The 20308-nt window shown below is 46.3% G+C and overlaps 1 protein-coding gene across 7 annotated transcripts in view; it reads right to left on the minus strand.

Annotated features, from left to right (window-relative positions):
- CRAMP1 (cramped chromatin regulator homolog 1) overlaps nt 1-20308 on the minus strand; it is a 117702-nt gene that overhangs the window by 81794 nt on the left and 15600 nt on the right. For all 7 annotated transcript variants that reach the window (XR_005585658.1, XM_039492486.1, XM_039492485.1 and 4 more), the window contains 3 exons: nt 16337-16530; nt 15163-15316; nt 8289-8372 (listed from right to left, as the gene is read on the minus strand). Coding sequence is in view for 6 of the 7 variants with exons in the window: in XM_039492486.1 (XP_039348420.1) it covers nt 8289-8372; nt 15163-15316; nt 16337-16530 (432 nt within the window). In the remaining variant the exon portion in view is untranslated. The remainder of the gene's footprint in view (nt 1-8288; nt 8373-15162; nt 15317-16336; nt 16531-20308) is intronic.

The raw sequence follows: 20308 nt of genomic DNA on the forward strand, positions 1-20308 counted from the left end.
CTCCTGTCTCGGACTGAGAAAGCGGGACAATCAGCGTGTTATCTTAAGTGCCTATACACAAATGCAAGAAGCATGGGAAACAAGCAGGGAGAACTGGAAGTCCTGGCACAGTCAAGGAATTATGATGTGTTTGGAATAACAGAGACTTGGTGGGATAACTCACATGACTGGAGTACTGTCATGGATGGTTATAAACTGTTCAGGAAGGACAGGGAGGGCAGAAAAGGTGGGGGAGTTGCATTGTATGTAAGAGAGCAGTATGACTGCTCAGAGCTCCGGTATGAAACTGCAGAAAAACCTGAGAGTCTCTGGATTAAGTTTAGAAGTGTGAGCAACAAGGGTGATGTCGTGGTGGGAATCTGCTATAGACCACCAGACCAGGGAGATGAGGTGGACGAGGCTTTCTTCTGGCAACTAGCAGAAGGTACTAGATGGCACGCCCTGGTTCTCATGGGAGACTTTAATCACCCTGATAACTGCTGGGAGAGCAATACAGCGGTGCACAGATAATCCAGGAAGTTTTTGGAAAGCGTAGGGGGACAATTTCCTGGAGGAACCAACCAGGGGCAGAGCTCTTCTTGAACTGCTACTCACAAACAGAGAAGAGTAGGGGAAGCAAAACTGGATGGGAACCTGGGAGGCAGTGACCATGAAATGGTCAAGTTCAGGATCGTGACACAAGGAAGAAAGGAGAGCAGCAGAATACAGACCCTGGGACTTCAGAAAAGCAGACTTCGACTCCCTGAGGGAGTCGAAGGACAGGATCTCCTGGGAAAATAACGAGGGGGAAAGGAGTCCACGAGAGCTGGCTGTATTTTAAAGAAACCTTATTGAGGTTGCAGGAAAAAAACATCCCGGTGTGTAGGAAGAATAGTAAATATGGCAGGCGACCAGCTTGGCTTAACAGAGAAATCCTTGCTGATTTTAAACGCAAAAAAGAAGCTTACAAGAAGTGGAAGACTGGACAAATAACCAGGGAGGAGTATAAACATATTGCTCAGGCATACAGGAGTGAAATCAGGAAGGCCAAATCACACTTGGAGTTGCAGCTAGCAAGAGATGTTAAGCGTAACAAGAAGGGTTTCTTCAGGTATGGTAGCAACAAGAAGAAAGTCAAGGAAAGTGTGGGCCCCTTACTGAATGAGGGAGGCAACCTAGTGACAGAGGATGTGGAAAAAGCTAATGTACTCAATGATTTTTTTTGCTTCTGTCTTCACAAACAAGGTCAGCTCCCAGACTGCTGCACTGGGCAGCACAGTATGGGGAGAAGGTGACCAGCCCTCTGTGGAGAAAGAAGTGGTTCGGGACTATTTAGAAAAGCTGGACAAGCACAAGTCCATGGGGCCAGATGCGCTGCATCCAAGGGTGCTAAAGGAGCTGGCGGATGTGATTGCAGAGCCATTGGCCATTATCTTTGAAAACTCATGGTGAAGGTCCCAGATGACTGGAAAAAGGCTACTGTAGTGCCCATCTTTAGAAGAGGGAAGAAGGAGGATCCGGGGAACTAAAGGCCAGTCAGACTCACCTCTGTCCCTGGAAAAATCATGGAACAGGTCCTCAAGGAATCAATTCTGAACCACTTAAAGGAGGGGAAAGTGATCAGGAACAGTCAGCATGGATTCACCAAGGGCAAGTCGTGCCTGACTAACCTAATTGCCATCTATGGGGAGATAACTGGGTCTGTGGATGAGGGGAAGGCAGTGGATATGTTATTCCTTGACTTTAGCAAAGCTTTTGATACCGTCTCCCACAGTATTCTTGCCAGCAAGTTAAAGAAGTATGGGCTGGATGATTGGACTATAAGGTGGATAGAAAGCTGGCTAGATCATCGGGCTCAACGGGTAGTGATCAATGGCTCCATGTCTAGTTGGAAGCCGGTTTCAAGTGGAGTGCCCCAAAGGTCGGTCCTGGGGCCGGTTTTGTTCAATCTTCATTAATGATCTGGAGGATGGCGTGGACTGCACTCTCAGCAAGTTTGCAGATGACACTAAACTTGGACGAGTGATAGATACGCTGGAGGGTAGGGATAGGATACAGAGGGACCTAGACAAATTAGAGGACTGGGCCAAAAGAAACCTGATGAGGTTCAGCAAGGACAAGTGCAGAGTCCTGCACTTAGGACAGAAGAATCCCGTTCATTGTTACAGACTAGGGACCGATGACTAGGAAGCAGTTCTGCAGAAAAGGACCTAGGGGTTACAGTGGATGAGAAGCTGAATATGAGTCAACAGTGTGCCCTTGTTGCCAAGAAGGCTAATGGCATTTTGGGTTGTATAAGTAGGGGCATTTCCAGCAGATCGAGGGATGTGATCATTCCCCTCTATTCGACATTGGTGAGGCCTCATTTGGAGTACTGTGTCCAGTTCTGGGCCCCACACTACAAGAAGGATGTGGAAAAATTGGAAAGAGTCCAGCGGAGAGCAACAAAAATGATTAGGGGGCTGGAGCACATGACTTATGAGGAGAGGCTGAGGGAACTGGGATTGTTTAGTCTGCAGAAGAGAAGAATGAGGGGGGATTTGATAGCTGCTTTCAACTACCTGAAAGGGGATTCCAAAGAGGATGGATCTAGACTGTTCTCAGTGGTACCTGATGACAGAACAAGGAGTAATGGTCTCAAGTTGCAGTGGGGGCAGTTTAGGTTGGATATTAGGAAAAACTTTTTCACTCAGAGTTGTGAAGCACTGGATTGGGTTACCTAGGGAGGTAGTGGAATCTCCTTCCTTAGAGGTTTTTAAGGTCAGGCTTGACAAAGCCCTGTCTGGGATGATTTAGTTGGGAATTGGTCCTGCTTTGAGCAGGGGGTTGAACTAGATGACCTCCTGAGGTCCCTTCCAACCCTGATATTCTATGAATGCTGGCGTGGCCACGAAGGGGCCAGCAGAGGTCTGCCTTGTCTCTGCGGATCTTGAGGAGTATATTGTAGATGAGTGGTATTGGAGGGAAGGCATACAGTAGACTATTCCCCTAGGGTAGCATAAACACATCCGAGATAGAGCCCGGACTGTGCTTTTGGAAAGAGCGAAATGTTGGACACTTCTTGTTGCTCCTGGTGGCAAATAGGTCTACCCAGGGAAACTCCCACCTTTGGAAGATGGAATGTATGACTTCTGGCCGGATGGACCACTAGTGGTTCCGGAACGACCTGCTGAGATGGTCTGTAAGCTTGTTTCGTACTCCCGGGAGATAGGATGGAGCTGGCTATACATAAATCCCATACCTGGAGAGCCTCTCAACAGAGAGGGAAGGAGCGGGCTCCGCCCTGCTTGTTTATGCAAAACATGGTCATGGTGTTGTTGGTCAGCACCGCCATGCACTGACCTTGTAATCTGGTATGGAAGGTCTAGCACTCTAGTCTCACCACTAGGGGTTACGGTGGATGAAAAGCTGAATATGAGTCAACAGTGTGCCCTTGTTGCCAAGAAGGCTAATGGCATTTTGGGTTGTATAAGTAGGGGCATTTCCAGCAGATCGTGGGATGTGATCATTCCCCTTTACTCAGCACTGGTGAGGCCTCATTTGGAGTACTGTGTCCAGTTTTGGGCCCCACACTACAAGAAGGATGTGGATAAATTGGAGAGAGTCCAGCGGAGGGCAACAAAAATGATTAGGGGGCTGGAGCACATGACTTATGAGGAGAGGCTGAGGGAACTGGGATTGTTTAGTCTGCAGAAGAGAAGAATGAGGGGGGATTTGATAGCTGCTTTCAACTACCTGAAAGGGGATTCCAAAGAGGATGGATCTAGACTGTTCTCAGTGGTAGAAGATGACAGAACAAGGAGTAATGGTCTCAAGTTGCAGAGGGGGAGGTTTAGGTTGGATATTAGGAAAAACTTTTTCACTAGTAGGGTGGTGAAGAACTGGAATGGGTTACCTAGGGAGGTAGTGGAATCTCCTTCCTTAGAGGTTTTTAAGGTCAGGCTTGACAAAGCCCTGGCTGGGATGATTTAGTTGGGTTTGGTCCTGCTTTGAGCAGGGGGTTGGACTAGATGACCTCCTGAGGTCCCTTCCAACCCTGAGATTCTATGATCCTATGTGGAGCGGGATCTCGGACTGCGACCACCTGCCCTGAGTCTATAGGTCTCCTAAGTGGGCCCACCAACCCAGATCTGACGTGTCTATTACTAAGGTCATGGACAGTTGAGGGGTGCGGAATGGGACTCCTTTGCAGACCATGCGAGGGTCAAACCACCAGCCTAGGGTATTTAAGACTCATGCCGGTACTGTTACTACCGAGTCTAAACTGACTTAACCTCGGTGATAAGATGAGGCGAGCCATGCTTGGAGCGATCTGAGCCTCAGCCTGGCATGCCTGACTACATAGGTACATGTCGCCATGTGTCCTCATGATTGTGTCCTCATGAGGCATGTCCTCATGATTGTGGTGAGGTATCATCTGAGAGTCTGAATGATGTCTGAGTGTTTGGAATCTGGACTCTGGTAGTATGGCTCTTGCCTGAACCGAGTCCAGCACCACCCCAATGAACTCTATTTGTTGGGTGGGTGACAACGTCGACTTGTCCACATTGAAGAGGAGACCTAGTCTCTGGAAGGTCTCTCTGACTAACCAGACCTGGGACTCCACCTGCTCCCTGGAGCACCACCACAGTAGCCAGTCGTTGAGGTAGGGATACTTCTGCACCTGCCTCTTGCAGAGAAAGGCCATGACCACAGACATACACTTGGTGAAAACCCTAGGGGCCAATTATAACCTGAATGGGAGCACCGTGAACTGATAACTTGGGAATTGGTCCTGCTTTGAGCAGGGGGTTGGATTAGATGACCTCCTGAGGTCCCTTCCAACCCTGATATTCTATGCGGTTGACAACAACCTCAAGAAACGTCTGTGGGCTGGCCAAATGGCTCTATGAAAGTATGTCTTTTTCATGTCAAGGACAGCGTACCAGTCCCCTGGATCCAGGGAAGGGATAACTATGCTCAGGGAGACCGAGTGGAACTTCAACTTTACCATGAACTGGTTGAGTCCTCGCAGATTTAAGATGGGTCTGAGACCCCCCTTTGACTTGGGGATTAGGAAATAACGAGAGTAGAATCCCTTGCCCCTTACTCCACTGCCCCTATGGCGAGGAGCAATTGCACCTCCTGGATAAGGAGTTGCTCTTGAGAGGGGTCCCTGAAGAGGGACGGGAGGGAGGGGAGGACCAGAACTGGAGAGAATATCCCATTTCTACTGTGTGAAGAATCCAACAGTCCGATGTTATATGGGACCACGCACAGTATACGTGGGATAGATCAGAAATTAGGGGGAAGGATCCGGGATAGTGGCTGGTATGCCATCCTCAGGGGTCCCTTCAAAATCCTTGCTTGGATCCTGACAATGGCTTGGTCGAGCCCTGCCCCTGGCCTGAGGGAGGGTTAGAAGGTCTATGCCCTATTGTTCCTGCCCTTACAGCAGTAAGTATCTTGTCTCGGATGGGGCTGGTATTGCCTCTGCTACTGTTGGGGTTGAGGCTTGAAAGGGTTTCTCTAAGTAGCAGGAGTGTGCATCCCCAGAGATTTCATAGTTGCCCTCGAGGTCTTTTAGGCTGTGAAACCTCGAGTCCGTCTGGTCCAAAAACAGCCCTGCATCCTCAAAGGGAAGGTCCTGCAGGGTCTTCTGAACTTCCAGGGGAAGCCCGGAAGCTTGGAGCCATGCAGTTCTCCTCACGACCACCCCAGAGGAGATGGTACATGCCGCAGAGTCAGCCCAGTCGAGGGAGGCCTGCAGAGATGTTCTGGCCACTGCCTTCCCCTCCTCAATCAGAGCTGTGAACTTCGCTAGAAGGACCTTCTGGGGCGAGAACGTCCACCATTGCATCCTCTGACTCAATGATTTCCTCCACCTGTAGGTCCATGTTACGGGCAATGCGGCGGAGCAGGTCCTGGTGCGCCCTGTGGTCAATGGGCGGATGACCTGAAGCTGATGCTCCTGCTACCGCCTCATCAGGTGAGGGTGATGAGGAAGCAAGTGGGAGTACAGGGTACCCAAGGTCCTCTATGTGCCCAGATTGCCTCTGGGTTTCATTGGACTTGTCCAGTGGTTCAACACAGTCAGATGTGACCTGGGCTATGGGTGGGTCTCCGCTGTCTCCTCTATAGTATGAGGGGGCAGTCTGAATAGTGTCACCTCTGTAACCCAAGGAGCAGGTCTATCCATCGGTAACCAGGAAGGATGACGTCCCGACGCCACAAACTTAGAAACCCTCGAAGGGATACCCTGGACCTGATGGTAAGCCCAGGGGGCCCAGAAGGGCCATTGCGTGGCAAGTGGCCACTGTGGCTGCCAGGCCGACTGAGTGCGTCTCTGGTGCTTATCCGACCTATGTCTACTGCACCACGAGTAATAGGAGTCAGCCTCAGAGTCTGAGGATCCCAAGGGCGATGACCACGGTGATGGCAACCATCCCTGAGGCCTGGGCTACACTAGGTGGGGGGTTCGAACTAAGATACGCTACTTCAGCTACGCGAATAGCGTAGCTGAAGTCAAAGTATCTTAGTTCGACTTACCTGGCCGTTCTCACAGCCATGAGTCAACTGCCGCAGCTCCCCCATCGACTCCACTTACTCCTCCTGCCGAGGTGGAGTACGGGCGTTGATTAGCGGATCGATTTATCGCATGCAGATGAGTAGTATAGATGTACCCTGAGCCGGCGGTCGGTGCTGAGAAGACGAAGTCGGGGATCGGTGCTGCGATGATCATGTTCAGGATTGGCATTGGCTGTCCCATGATCGAGACCGGTGCCACGTGTCTGGTGCCAGAGAACGGCTGCTGTGCTCCGGTGCTGTGTCTCGGTGCCGGCCCAGCAAGGGTGTTCACGATTGGTGCCGACCCCTCAGTGCCGGAGAGACAGATTGCCTGGCGCCAGGAGTGCCACAATCTTGTACCAAGACTGGTGCCGGGCACTATTGCAGCAATGGAGACCGGGAACAGTGCCGGTCTGGCAATGAGGAGACCCTCATCATCGTGGGCTTGATGACATCCGTCTAGGCGGTGCCAGAAGCTTCTCTAACAGCATGGGGCTGAGGCGCAGTAATTTTTATAAGCTCCTTGGCAGCCTCAATAGTGTCCAGGATCAAGGGAAGCTCCAATGCCTCCACCAGGCACTGCCCCGCTGGAAACTCACTGAGTGCCAGGCTCAACAGTGCCACCTGGGGTGCCGGAGTCAACGGGACGAGATCTTGCTGCTTGGAAGTCGACGCCTTCTTCTGGGGCAGCAAAGTCTCCCCTGCTGGTCTCACTCTGAGGAGAGTGCCCTCTGTCCACCTTCTTATGGTACTTATGGGGCACTGGAGATGTTGACTGATGCTGGGGCGCTGTTCCTTGCTGTGGTGTAGGGGATCTTTAGTACCGAGGGTCTCTCGCACCATAGTCCTTCCTCAGTACCGATTCATAGACCGAGCTTGAGGTTGGGCCTTGGCGGTCAGGTGCCGCTGGACGGAGTGTGGCTTCCATTAACAACTGCTTCAAATGGAAGTTGCATTCCTTTCTAGTTCTGGGCTTGAAAGCCTTACAAATCTTGCAGCGCTCAGACTGATGCGCCTTCCCTAGACACCTCAGGCGCGAGTCGTGGGGATCGCTATTGGGCATAGGCTTTCTGCATACACAGCAAGATTTAAATCCTTGGCCTTGAGGCATGCCCTGAAGCCCAAGGCAGGGTGAGGGGAGAACGATCATCAAGTCTGTACTAACTACAAATAATATATTAAAACTACAAAACCAAAACAGGGTAGGACTAGGTAATAGGCTAAGGGAACACTTGCAAGCAAGCAAAACGCAGTTCTTACCATCTGTAGCAGCACTGGAAAGAACTGAGGGGGGGGGGGGAAATCAGGTTGGCTGGGTCATATATTTAGCACCATGAGGGCACCACTCCAGCGGGCTCCCTAACCAACCCGACAGGAGCTGCTGAGCGGAAAAGTTTCCAATGACCACGCACGCGGCATGCACACACCTGATTGGAATCAACGTGAACAAGCACTCGAAGAAGAATAAAATAAAACCAAGCCTGTGTTTTCTGTATTATCTGCATAAAGAAAGCTAAATGAATATTATGTTAAAAGAAAAATGGGAATCCCATGTGACTGGCCAAAAAAAATTCTTATAGGAAAAAAAAAATCCCTTAAGAAAGCTACAACACAACACAGAACTGCACCAGAATACAATGGGCAGACATTTTGAAAGCCACCAAAGCACAACAGTACAAGGCAAGCCCAGCCCTCAAGGTAGAACTCCATGATTCTACAGTACAAAAAACAAATTTCCACCACTTGAGGAAATTCATACTCACAGCCCCCAATCTTCTTCCTTAGTTCCCCATAACACACTAAGCCATAAAGCTCCAAGGAGGATTTTTTCAGCCCTTGAGAAAACACTGCAAAACAAAAATAGGTATCAGGTGAGATATGAGACAGAGAGAGAGAGACCCTCACTGCAGATATGCCATGAGCCGCAACAGATCAAGTAACTTTCCAACAAAAACACCCTCAGTGAAAGGGACAAAAATCCACATATTTAATCAATACACAAAGATCTCACTGCAGATAGCCCTAAGTCCTATTTCACAGTAATGCTAAATAAGAGGAGTGCATGTATTTCACAGCTATGACTTTATATCTGTGAAATGCAACAATTTTATATAGGCTCAAAAACCAAGAAGAGATTTCACAGAATTTTAACAAACAATGTTTCAGTAAAATAAACTCAAGTTAGTGGTGACAATTTGCTATTACCTCAACTCCATCACCACTTAAGTTAGCTGTCTATAACTATAATCAAATTAAGTTTCAAGACACATTGATGCCTTCTGGAAAACTCAAACATACATACATCTATGTGTTGAGTGACATACACACACTTGAGTTTTCTAGACGATATCAGTACATTTTGAAATTTTATATATGTATTTTTTTTTCTAATTCTTGGGTCAAATATATTGGTGTGGGCATTTTATTTGTATTATGGTAGCATATTACAGCTTATATCCATGGCTAGTGGTAAAAAAATCCTTTCGCATACAAATCAGACCAAGAAATACTTATACCTGATGCTGCGGTGACAATCGCAATTCTCTTTGATTTGCAGGCTACCAATAAGTCCAAAATTCAGCCATATGCATTTTCACAAGTACTCAAGTTTAGCCACATGAGCCTCATATTCTTAAACCTCTACACTGACAGCTAAGCAGCTTTCACACCTTGCAGATTTAGGTATTTTACCTTAATTTATTCATTTCTGCTTATCCAGACCACAACTGACGATTTACTTTGGAAGGCCTTCTTAACTTATATGCAGATAGGTTTCTTCCAATGCTGGATTTGCAGGGTCATTTATTTTTAAATTGAAAACTAAGACTTGTTTGATCTCACAAACTGTGACCATCTTCTGAGTATAGCGAGAACACTAGAAGAATACCTGTGCTAACTGTACTTTACAAATGGAAATCTTCTTAAACATCCTAATCTTAGGGACAAGACCAATCAATTTTTAAGAGAGATTTTACTGTAGAGCCTTTACATGCTTCTGCTTTTCCTAGAAGCATGTTGTAACACATGCTCCAGAACAACTTTCATTTGCAACTAGTCATCAGCACTGAAAATCTTATGTCTCTCTCAGACAAGCACTTTTTTTTTTTAAAACAAGAGTGGCTGTACCTGTAAAAATTAATGGGATGAACCGATTGTGGGAACTATGGCAAAAGTTAAAGAACTGTTTAAGGGCAAATGTACTTAACCACCATCTAGATGCAATAATATAAACTCCTGAGGGAATTCTGCGTTACTGCACATGCACAATTAATGAGCCTCGCATATTTTTTATTTTTTGTGCAGAAAAAAAAGCTTCTGTTGAAATGTTGCTGCAGTTCTGCCTTTTGCCCACCAGAGGGGGCTGTGGCAACAGACCAGCAGCAGCTCCCAGCCAGCAAGGGGAAAGAAAGAGCCTGCCTTCTTTGCAGGACCTGTCTTGCCAGATCAGACCAGGGCTATGAGGAGACAGACAGGGTGGGGTGATGGGCAGTCAGACAGGGGCTCATAAGGGCTAGTGGGGGAGGACAGACTGGGGCAGGGGCTGAATGGGAGTGGAGGCACAGGACCACAGTGGGGAGGGAAGTGCAGGGCTAGTAGGGGAGGACAGACTGGGACTGGGGAGTGGCTAGATCGGGGCACAGGGACACATGGGGACAAAGGGAGGGGGCGTGAGTGGGAGTGGAGGGGGGACATGTGGACAGGGGGGTTCAAGGACACCTGGGGGTGCAGGAACACCTAGGGACAGGAGCAGATGTGCCTGACTGAATGGGAAAGACTAGGGGTCAGCCAGGGTCTGCATGGGGGAAGCTCCCTAGCAATCTCCCCCTCCCGCCCCTCAAAAAATCCATTCCATACTTTTCCCACCCGTATCCAAAAACCCTCCATGTTCACACCCAGGCTCCTTCCCAGCAATTTACTTCCCACTCACTCAGCTCCTCTGTTACCCCTGACTCCCGCAAGCCTTTGCACTGCTTCTGAGGGGTGCGGGAAATAAGGTTCTGTATTGTAGTTTAAATGAATTATTACTCTGAGTTCTGTATTAATATGCCTAGTAAAGAATCTATTTGTCAAAAAATATTTCCTGAATCTTTTTTGTTGTCTGTATTGTTAAAACATACTGGCTGACAGGTATTTTGAAATAAATGACCAAAAATAATTGAAACTGGTGTAATTATACTGTGTTATTTTGACAAATAAAATATGCTGAATTTTAAAATACTGTGGGCAGAATTTTTTTTTTATTTTTTGGCGCAGAATTCCCCCAGGTGTACAATGTACAGCTAGAATACAGGATCAGTAAAATATTAAAACTAAGGGGACCTGTATTTGCTGCTCAACTTACCAACATAAGAGGCACTCCTGATTAGTTCTTTTGAATGTTAAAAGATATTACGTTAGGAATTCACACACTTTGCTAGATAGATTTTTTTTAAGTCCATCATCTAGACAAGATTACCAGCAAACAGTCCTGGACCCTAGTTTCCATCTTTACCAAGTACAGTAACTCCCCACTTAACATCCTCTCGCTTAACGTTGTTTCGATGTTACATCCCTCTTCATTATAGAACATGCTTATTTAAAGTTGTGCAATGCTCAGTGTAGACGGGTCGGACTCACCCCCGCGGTGCCTCCTGCTGGTGACTCTGGGAATTAGCTCGTTCCAGGCAATGGGGCGCCCTCTGCAGGCCGGTGATCCACCTGTCCTCTGGCCCCCGTGTCCCTTCCTGGACCCGGTGCCCTTTCACATGGGGTGCTGCCCCCTAGCAGTAACCCCTTTCTCTTAGGGTCTCCCCTCCTCAGGGAACCCTCACCCTCTATCCCCACCTTGCCTCATTATTGGCTACTGCCAGTCATTGTCTAGCCCCACACTCTGGGGCAGACTGCAGTATCAGCCTACTCATCACAGGCAAAGGGGTTTGGGCCTGCTGCCTTGGCCTACCCCTGGGCTGCCCTCTGCAACCCCCAGTACCAGTTGGCCCTTTGCTAGACCGCAGCCTGGGGCTTTCTAGGCTGGAGCTCCCCAGCCTTTCCCCAGCCCTGCTTCACCCTAGGTACCTTGTCTATAGCCCCTGCAGCCAGGCCCTTCTCTCTCTGAAGGCAGAGAGAGACTGTCTGTAGTTCTGGCTTCCAGCCTTTTATAGGCGCCAGCTGTGGCCTGATTGGGGTGTGGCCCAGCTGCAGCCACTCCCCCAATCAGCCTAGCTTTTAGAGCAACAGCTCTCAAGCCCTGCCAGGCTGCTTTTAAACCCCTCCGGGCAGGAGCAGGGTCCACCCTGCTACACTCAGCTATAACGTTGTTTGGCCGCCTGCTTTGTCCATGGCTGGCAGCCCCCTTACACCCCCCTCCCAGCATGTCCTGCCCGCTGGCAGAGCCTGCAGATCAGCGCCTGCCTCCTGCCCGCGGCAATCAGCTGGTTTGTGGCATTCAGGAGGCAGAGGAGGGAGGGAGGAAGCTATGCGCCAGATGATTGCTGCAGGCAGAAGGTGGGGGGAACAGGCGCTGATCCGCGGGGTCCGCCAGTGGGCAGGAGGCGCTGGGGGAGGAGTGAGCGTAGGGGAACTGATAGGGGGGGCTGGCAGCCTGTTTAATACCTGTATTAAATTGCTTGCTTAAAATAGTTTAAAATGTATGTAATGCCTTTTGTCTGGCAAAAAAAAAAAAAGTTTCCCTGGAACCTAACCCCTCCCCCCACCCCCCATTTACATTAATTCTTATGGGGAAATTGGATTAGCTTAAAGTCGCATTTTTCAGGAACATAACTACAACATTAAGTAAGGAGTTACTGTACATACAATTCAAGTAAATTCGGAATTCAGTTTGCACGAATTACTATTACAGGTATAAATCACCATTGCCAGTTACTTGGCTATCTGGTTTCCCCACCACTGTCCAACAAGGGGAAAAAGCATACTTTGCTTAGGATTCTTGGATTGTCCATTCAGTGAAATAAAGTAACTTAGATGTTTATTGAATGGACAAGTGCAAGAAAAGTTCAACATTTCAGCCATATGCTAGCTGCAGTGATGTTGAGAAAGTGGATAAGGAAAAGTTATTTACTTATTCCCATAATACAAGAACTAGGGGTCACCAAATGAAATTAATAGGCAGCAGGTTTAAAACAAATAAAAGGAAGTTCTTCACGCAGCGCACAGTCAACTTGTGGAACTCCTTACCTGAGGAGGTTGTGAAGGCTAGGACTATAACAATGTTTAAAAGGGGACTGGATAAATTCATGGTGGCTAAGTCCATAAATGGCTATTAACCAGGATGGGTAAGAATGGTGTCCCTAGCCTCTGTTCGTCAGAGGATGGAGATGGATGGCAGGAGAGAGATCACTTGATCATTGCCTGTTAGGTTCACTCCCTCAGGGGCACCTGGCATTGGCCACTGTTGGTAGACAGATACTGGGCTAGATGGACCTTTGGTCTGACCCGGTACGGTCTTTCTTATGTTCTTATCATAGAATCATAGAATCATAGAATTCAAGATCAGAAGGGACCATTATGATCATCTAGTCTGACCTCCTGCAAGATGCAGGCCACATATAAGATCCACCCACACTCCACGACCCCCCCCCCCCCCATGGAGGAAGGGAAAACCTAAAGGGCCATTGCAGCCAGCCTGGAGGAAAAATCTTCCTCGACCCAAAATATGCGGGTCAGCGGCCTGCCGAGCGAGCATGCAAAGCTCTCCAGCCAAACCCAAACAAAAAAAAAGGTTATATCACCATTGACCCATTGTACTTGTACTATTTGTGGTTGACCTATTTAATTGACTTGACCTATTATCCCATCCCCTCCATCCCATCATCCATCTATCTCTTTCTTTTAATTTTAATCACAGTCAGGTCCCTTCCTCCCTCCTCGTTTCCTGCTAGTTTCCTCACTCCACTGATGGTTAGAAAGAAACCCTTCGTCTCATTTCAAGCCTGAATTTCCTGACTGACAGTTTATATCCGCTTGTCCTTGTCCTCGTTAGCACATTAGAACTGAGCATCTTCTCCTTCCCTCCCTGGTATATATCCTTATATATTATAATTATATCCTCTATCTCCTCTTATCCTTCTTTTGGTTAAGGAAAAAAACAAGTCTCCTCCTCTTCTCTCCTTTTTCTAAAATTCCATTCATTCCAATGGATCATTCTGGTGGCCTTGTACCTGTCCTAGTTTGAATTCATCTTTTAAACATATTGGGAGACCAAAAACTGCACAAACAATACAAATTCCAACAATGAGGCTATAATGGGACTAGCACCTCCCTTATCTCCCTACTAGAAATAACTATACTCCATACCAAGACCGCTGCATTAGCTTTTAACCGCACACATCACATTTCCTCATCCATCATCATCCTCATCCTCATACCAACCTCCTTCTCCTCCTCCGTCTCTTCCTTCCTCTGTCCAACTCCCAGCTTATAACTAAAAAAAGTTCTCTTATCTAATCTGCATAAACCTACTCTTCTTACTATTCATCATTGAATTTCATCCTCTAATCCAATCCATAAACATTAAAATCTCCTGGATTACCATCTCCCTCTCCTCCAATATAATCCCAAACTTCCTCCTAATGTCAACTGTATCATCCCTCACTCACCCCAGGTCTCTTTCAAATAGATAGGTCAAATAATAAATAGATGATAAAATCCCCCCAACCAACTCTGACCCACTCCCCCCACTGGACCTCTCCTCCAACCCTTCCCCCTCCAATACCTCCCTGTCTCTTCCCCTTTAACCTCATCCTTCTTCATTTTTCCATTTTCCTTTTTTTTCATTTTTATCCAAATATTCTTCATCATTTTCCAAATGTAATCACTCATTTCCCTTCCAGAAAATCTAGATATGAAATCCAGATAAATTCTAATCCAAATCTTTGTACTTAAATAAAAAATCTTGGTTTGGCTCATTAGTTTTCTCCAGATGCTTTGCTCAATCCTTGCCACCATGACCCATGTTCCCATGACCCCTCATCTCAGCTCCACTTTTTTTTTTTTTTTTTTTTTTTTACTTTTCTTATGATAATTTTTATAACAGGATTTTTTTACTTTTTTTTCCTTCTTTTCACCCATTTTTTTTTTATTCTTATTTATTCCTCGATATAGGGATTATTATTTAGCATTTATTAAATCGGTAATATTAATGCTAGCTTATATTATGCAGACACTTTGCTTTTTTTACTGTATTTTGCTTGACCCAAGAAGTTGGGATCACTGAAGTCATGATTAGCTACAATACTCTGGCTGTCTATCAACGAAGTCGAAACCCTTGGAGCGGTGACATCCAGGAAATTTTGGAAGAGACATCTCTTTAATCTGGCTTTTTGCTGATTAGGTCAATAGTTAGATGAATATTTATTATAGGTGTGTTTGGTTAATAACAGAGGAATGGTCTTGTTTTGTAACTGTCTGTTGGAAAATACTTTGTTTTAAATTTGTAAAAGTAAACCTACTTGTGGCCATGACAGGTACAGTACAAGGTATTCAGCGATATCTTAATAGTATCCAATATTTATTTTTCTTATCTTCACCATTCCTGTGCTCTGAGACCATATTAAAAGACAGGAATCCAATTCCCACCAAAACAAATACTTATCCCAGACTCTGAGCTGGTCATGGAATCCACTCCCACTGCAAACTCACCATTATCAAAATCAATATATTTAGAGATCTTGTGCCAGGTGCGGTAGTAGAAGTGCCGGACCTGCTCTTTATTCTTCACCATGCTTGCTGGTTTGCCTTTCTTCTTGTACTTTAGAGCAATGTTGTTCTGAATAGCTTCAAAGTCCTTCCCGTGCTGAAACAGTACAAGATTCAAAACCAATTAAAGAACAAAAAGTGCAGAGGATAAAAAGGATGAGGAATCCCATCTAATGACAGACTATCATCTTCTGGACTTTATGATCTAGCTAGGGCTTTTCCATTTCTCCTATCCAGTTATAGACCTGGCCAGATCCTGTTTAGGAGTTTAAGACTGTGTGAGGGCTGTTCTCTGCCAAAGATGTTATCCATGTCTAACTTCTATAAAACTCTATAATAAAGAGCTGAGGTTATGCTGCCATATAAAAAAAAAATAATGCAGCACAATTGTATACATTTTATTTCTGAAGGTTGGGATGGGGGCACCATCTGTATTTTCCCCCAGTGGAAACAACTGACACTACTTTTAAACTGTGCTTTTATTACAGACATTTTGTAAATGAAAATAAAATACTAATCATCACATGATTTCATTGTTGGGGCTTCTGTGTTCATTATGGAATGCTCACATCTATTAAGAAGTTCTTGCTGAGGATTTAACATTTTGCTTATTCAAGCAGATGGAATAAAATAGAGAAATGGCCCTAGCAATGCACAGGAATGATGCAACCTTGTCCATTACATCTGGAGACAGGCACTTTATTTTAATAGACAACCTCAAACATGCACAAATTCTATGGACAAGGTAAGAAAATATGAAGTTTGGGGGTTGCATGCATATAGTAAACTGATTTCTTCTTCTTCTTCTAGCTTCACAGTGCCTGATATTTTTAAGCAGATAGCTTTGGTTCTGCCTCAGCGCAAGAAGATGGACTTGACTTCTCAAGGTCCCTTCCAGCCCTACCTTCTATGGTTCACATGCATTGTGCAGCCAGTTGTGCTCACTTGTATACAGGATATGTGCACTTAAACTAATTTGAAATGTCATCCTCTACAAACTCCCAAATCAAGTTTTCATTTAAACATAAAACCAAGCCAGCCAAGCACGGGCTCCATAAGAAGCACCAGGCCAGCTGCCTGCCTTTCTTCTTCCATATACACACACACACACACACACCTCATAAAGTCCCTCGAAGAAGGTATTCTTATCCTCTGTGCTCCATGATTCCCACTGACGTCTGACTTTCTTTCCTTCCTCCTTCTCTCCACTTGAGGTCCCCAGGTTCCTTGCGGCAGTCTTAGAACTCCCAGCAGGAGCGCTGGGAGGAATTCCTGATGTGCTACCAGATGAGGTCCCTCCATTATCTGTCCCTTTAGACAACAAGTATATTTAGAAGCATTGAGAGAGGTCACATATAAAGGGGAAAAATCCTAGAGAATTAAAAAAAAATGTCTGGTTTCTTGACTATACCATGTTTTCCAGAATTTTCACCTCAAACACAGTAGGCAGATGGTGAGTTGCTGAAAGCAATGAAAAGCAGCAGTATGCCTCAATGGGAGGGTTAGCAGGCAAACACAAGGAAAGTTGGAGTGAGTCAATTATACATCTCCAGAGCTATGGAAGATAGGCGAAAGTATCTCTCTTCAGAAGTGCCAGAACGATGATGCAAGCTGCAGTCCCTACACTGGTCTATAATAGAAGTACATATGCCCTGGCACAGCTGAAAAGAACCTAAATACAATTTTGAATACTGATGTTCACATGAGTAATCCACTGAACTGAGGGCTGCAAGATCTGGCTTTAAAATTCAAACTGCAATATCTCAACTGATTAAAAAAGAAACACTAATAAATTATCACATCATTCAGTGGAGCAGTGTTCTCAGTAATCCCATCTTCTGTACATAAAGCAGCATCTTTGGAGTGTGACGACTCTGAAGTTGTGAGCTGTATCTCAAAGATGAACAAGGCTCATCCTCAACACCCAGTCCCATGTTGGTCTGACTGCTCTCCATAAACACAACTGCCTGTCTGGAAGCAGCACCCTTATCAATTTGTCAGAACTCCAAAAGGCAAGATTCAAAGAGTAGCATCATAGGAACAGTGAAAACAGGATGATAAAGCCAGATGGAAAAAGAGGTAACTTAAAGAAAAATAAAAAGGAAATGATAGGGAAGATGAAAAGGGCTATACTAAGTGCCACGGCAGCACTGTGACGTGGGCAGCACAGACACACTTTATTGCAGTGGCCTGTGCGGGGCCGGCGGCCGGGACCCCAGACCAGCAGTGGGCTGAACAGCTCAGCCTGCTGCCGTTCAGGGGTTCCATCCACTGGCTCCTGCCAGCCGGGATCCCGGCTGCTGGACCCACTCAGCCTGCTGCCGGTCTGGGGTCTCGGCCCTGCCCACATACAGTGGGTACCCACCTTCTCCCTGGTTCTGGCCTATTCTCTTCCTCTCTCTCTGCATGGAGCTGAAGGTGGGAGTGCACTGAGCACAGGGCTGGGGGTGAAGGAGCAGGCTGGGGCTTGGGGTGTAGGGTCTGGCCAGGAGCTAGAATGAAGGAGGGGGCTCAGTGTTGGGGCAGGAGGTTTGGGTGTGGAGCGCTTACCTGGGCAGCTCCCATTTGGTGCAAGGGGTGCAGGTGGGAATGTGTGTGTGTGTGTGCGCACGCAGAAGCTCCCATTTGGTGCTCACGGTGGGGGTGGGGATGTGGGGGTGCAAGAGTCAGGATGTGGGGGGTGCATGGGGGGGCTGGTTATGTGTGGGGGCACAAGAGTCAGGGCAGAGGGCTGGGGGCATGTGAGGGAGATGCAGGTGTCAGGGCCTGGGGGGCCTCGGTATGTGTGGGGGTGCCAGGTGTCAGGGCTGGGGTCATGGGGGGGAGAGAGTGAAGGAGTCAAGCAGAGGGCAGGGTGTGTGTGAGGGAGGTACAGGGCTCAGGGTAGGGGCCGGGGGGGGCTGCAGGGCTCAGGGCAGAGGGCTGGGTGTGTGGGCTGGGGTCATGGGGTGCTCACGGCAGGGGGCTGGAGGGGATATGCCCCTATTTCACCACCACCCTTCCCCAAGGCCCTGCCCCCGCTTCTTTTCTGCCTCCACTGGGAGCAGCAAGCTCCACTCCTCCCCAACCCCCTCCCTCACAAGGGCTATCAGCTGATCAGCTGGCAGGGAGGGATGGAGAGGAGGAGAAGGGGCAGAAACCCAGCACTCTTTAGGAAGATGCAGGGGAGCCGGCAGGACCAAGCTTCTGCCGCCTGCCCCCACGGGAGGGGGGGGGGGCGGAGGGCGGAGAAGAGTGGGCCAGGCCAGGCAGGATTTTTAAATGGCACGCTGCTGCCTGTCGGAGTCCCAGCAGGCAGCAGCGTGCCATTAAAAATCAGCTCGTGTGCTGTCTTTGGCACACGTACCATAGGTTGCCGACGCCTAGAATACAGCATAATGCTAATTTACAAATCTGACAGTTCTCACCCAAAAAAAAAATTTGCCCCACCCCACTTCTCTATAAAGATTTTAGAATGTTTACTTACCACATTACATTTAAAAAACACACTACCATCTTCAATAACATGCTATGAAGCACTAACATTTTAAAATTAGACTACAACTGTCAAAATAGAGATACATTTTGTCGCACAACAGCCTCTATTTTAATATCAAACCTGAGTTTAATATATCATAAAACATTACACTTATTACCATTACTCTAGCTAGCTATCACATTTGGTTGATATTTTGGATACTCATACTTTCCTCATACATAGTATTTACTTTTGTGTCATTTTGTATGCCCTACTTTCCTGTTATTTTAAGGCGAATATGTTGCCTCAATTTATTTTTATTATTATTTTTTGTGAAATTTTGTGAACTGATGAGTAAGCAAGTCTACAGTAAAATTTCCAAGTTCTTTGTGTGAATTAGCAAGGTTCTATTATATATGCTTAGGTTTAAAAAGAACGATTGAAGTTAAATATTTGAAAGCAGCTTTTCCATTTACCTACCAACTCTGGAGTTCAAGATTCTGTGTTCCCCATATAAGAGCTGGGGACATCAGATCCCAATAGCATTGCAACAGAGTGCAGGGAACTGAACTGTTCTAGGTTTATTACGTTGTGCAAGGGAAAGAGAAACCTGAATGCAAAACTTAGAGGAAAGTGTAATTACTTTTGTTTCAAAAGACTAATGGTTACTGATTTGTGGTGCTAAAAATAGTTTTGCTTTATATTTTAAATAAGGTAATTTTGATTCAAATGTAACACAGAATATTCCAAACTAAATTGTTTAAAAACATTTTGTAAGAAAACTTGCAATTACATATTTTTCTTTTGAGTGTAACTATACAATATTTCATATGAAGTGCATAGTTAACACAGCAACAATTTTAAGACTGTTTCTTACGATCTCCTAGTTTAGACTTGATCTTTCAGCAGAAAATTACTACAGGTCTGTCGCATCTTACGCTGGGGTTATGTTCCGCGGTCAGCGCGTAAAGCGAAAACCGCGTATAGTCAAAATGACCCTTGAAAATCCCTTAAATCACCCATAAAGTACTATGTATTATACGGCAATGTACAGTATATTATAAAGACTACATATGCAAAATATAATTTTACAGTATTTTTAATAACATGACAGAAGAATGAAAGAATAAAAAATGAAAACAGTACAGTACAGTGCAGTATTGTAAACCTGAACAGTCACCAGTCTTGTACTGTACACACTTCAATGATTAGTCTTCCTCTTCCCCTGACAACACTATTATTGAGTCATCAGGGCTTGATGTCAATCCAGGAGACGATGGGCCAGGCTTGGGTGATGGAGAGCGAGTTGTAGACGAAGTGATTGGCTCTGGTTCAGCTCGAGAAGTTGATTGTGTAGGCTCTGCTGCCGCTGGTTGTTTTTTCTTTAAAAACCACAGTGATTGGCAACTGTCGCTGTAGTTTCTTGAGCTCCTCAAACATTTCTTGGTATGGTCTCAAATCATCCATAATACTACGTGTGATTTTGAGGCTTTGTTCCATAGAGGGATCCTATTCAGAAATTAAATCATTCAAGTGTTTCGCTGCTTGGAACACTTCAGAAAATTTATGAAGATTCCAAGTTGCTGGCTCTTCCGGTTCGTCATCATCTTCGTCTTCTGTAGACAATTTTAT

This window comes from Mauremys reevesii, linkage group 10 (assembly GCF_016161935.1).
Source record: "Mauremys reevesii isolate NIE-2019 linkage group 10, ASM1616193v1, whole genome shotgun sequence".
Taxonomy (NCBI): Eukaryota; Metazoa; Chordata; order Testudines; family Geoemydidae; genus Mauremys; species Mauremys reevesii.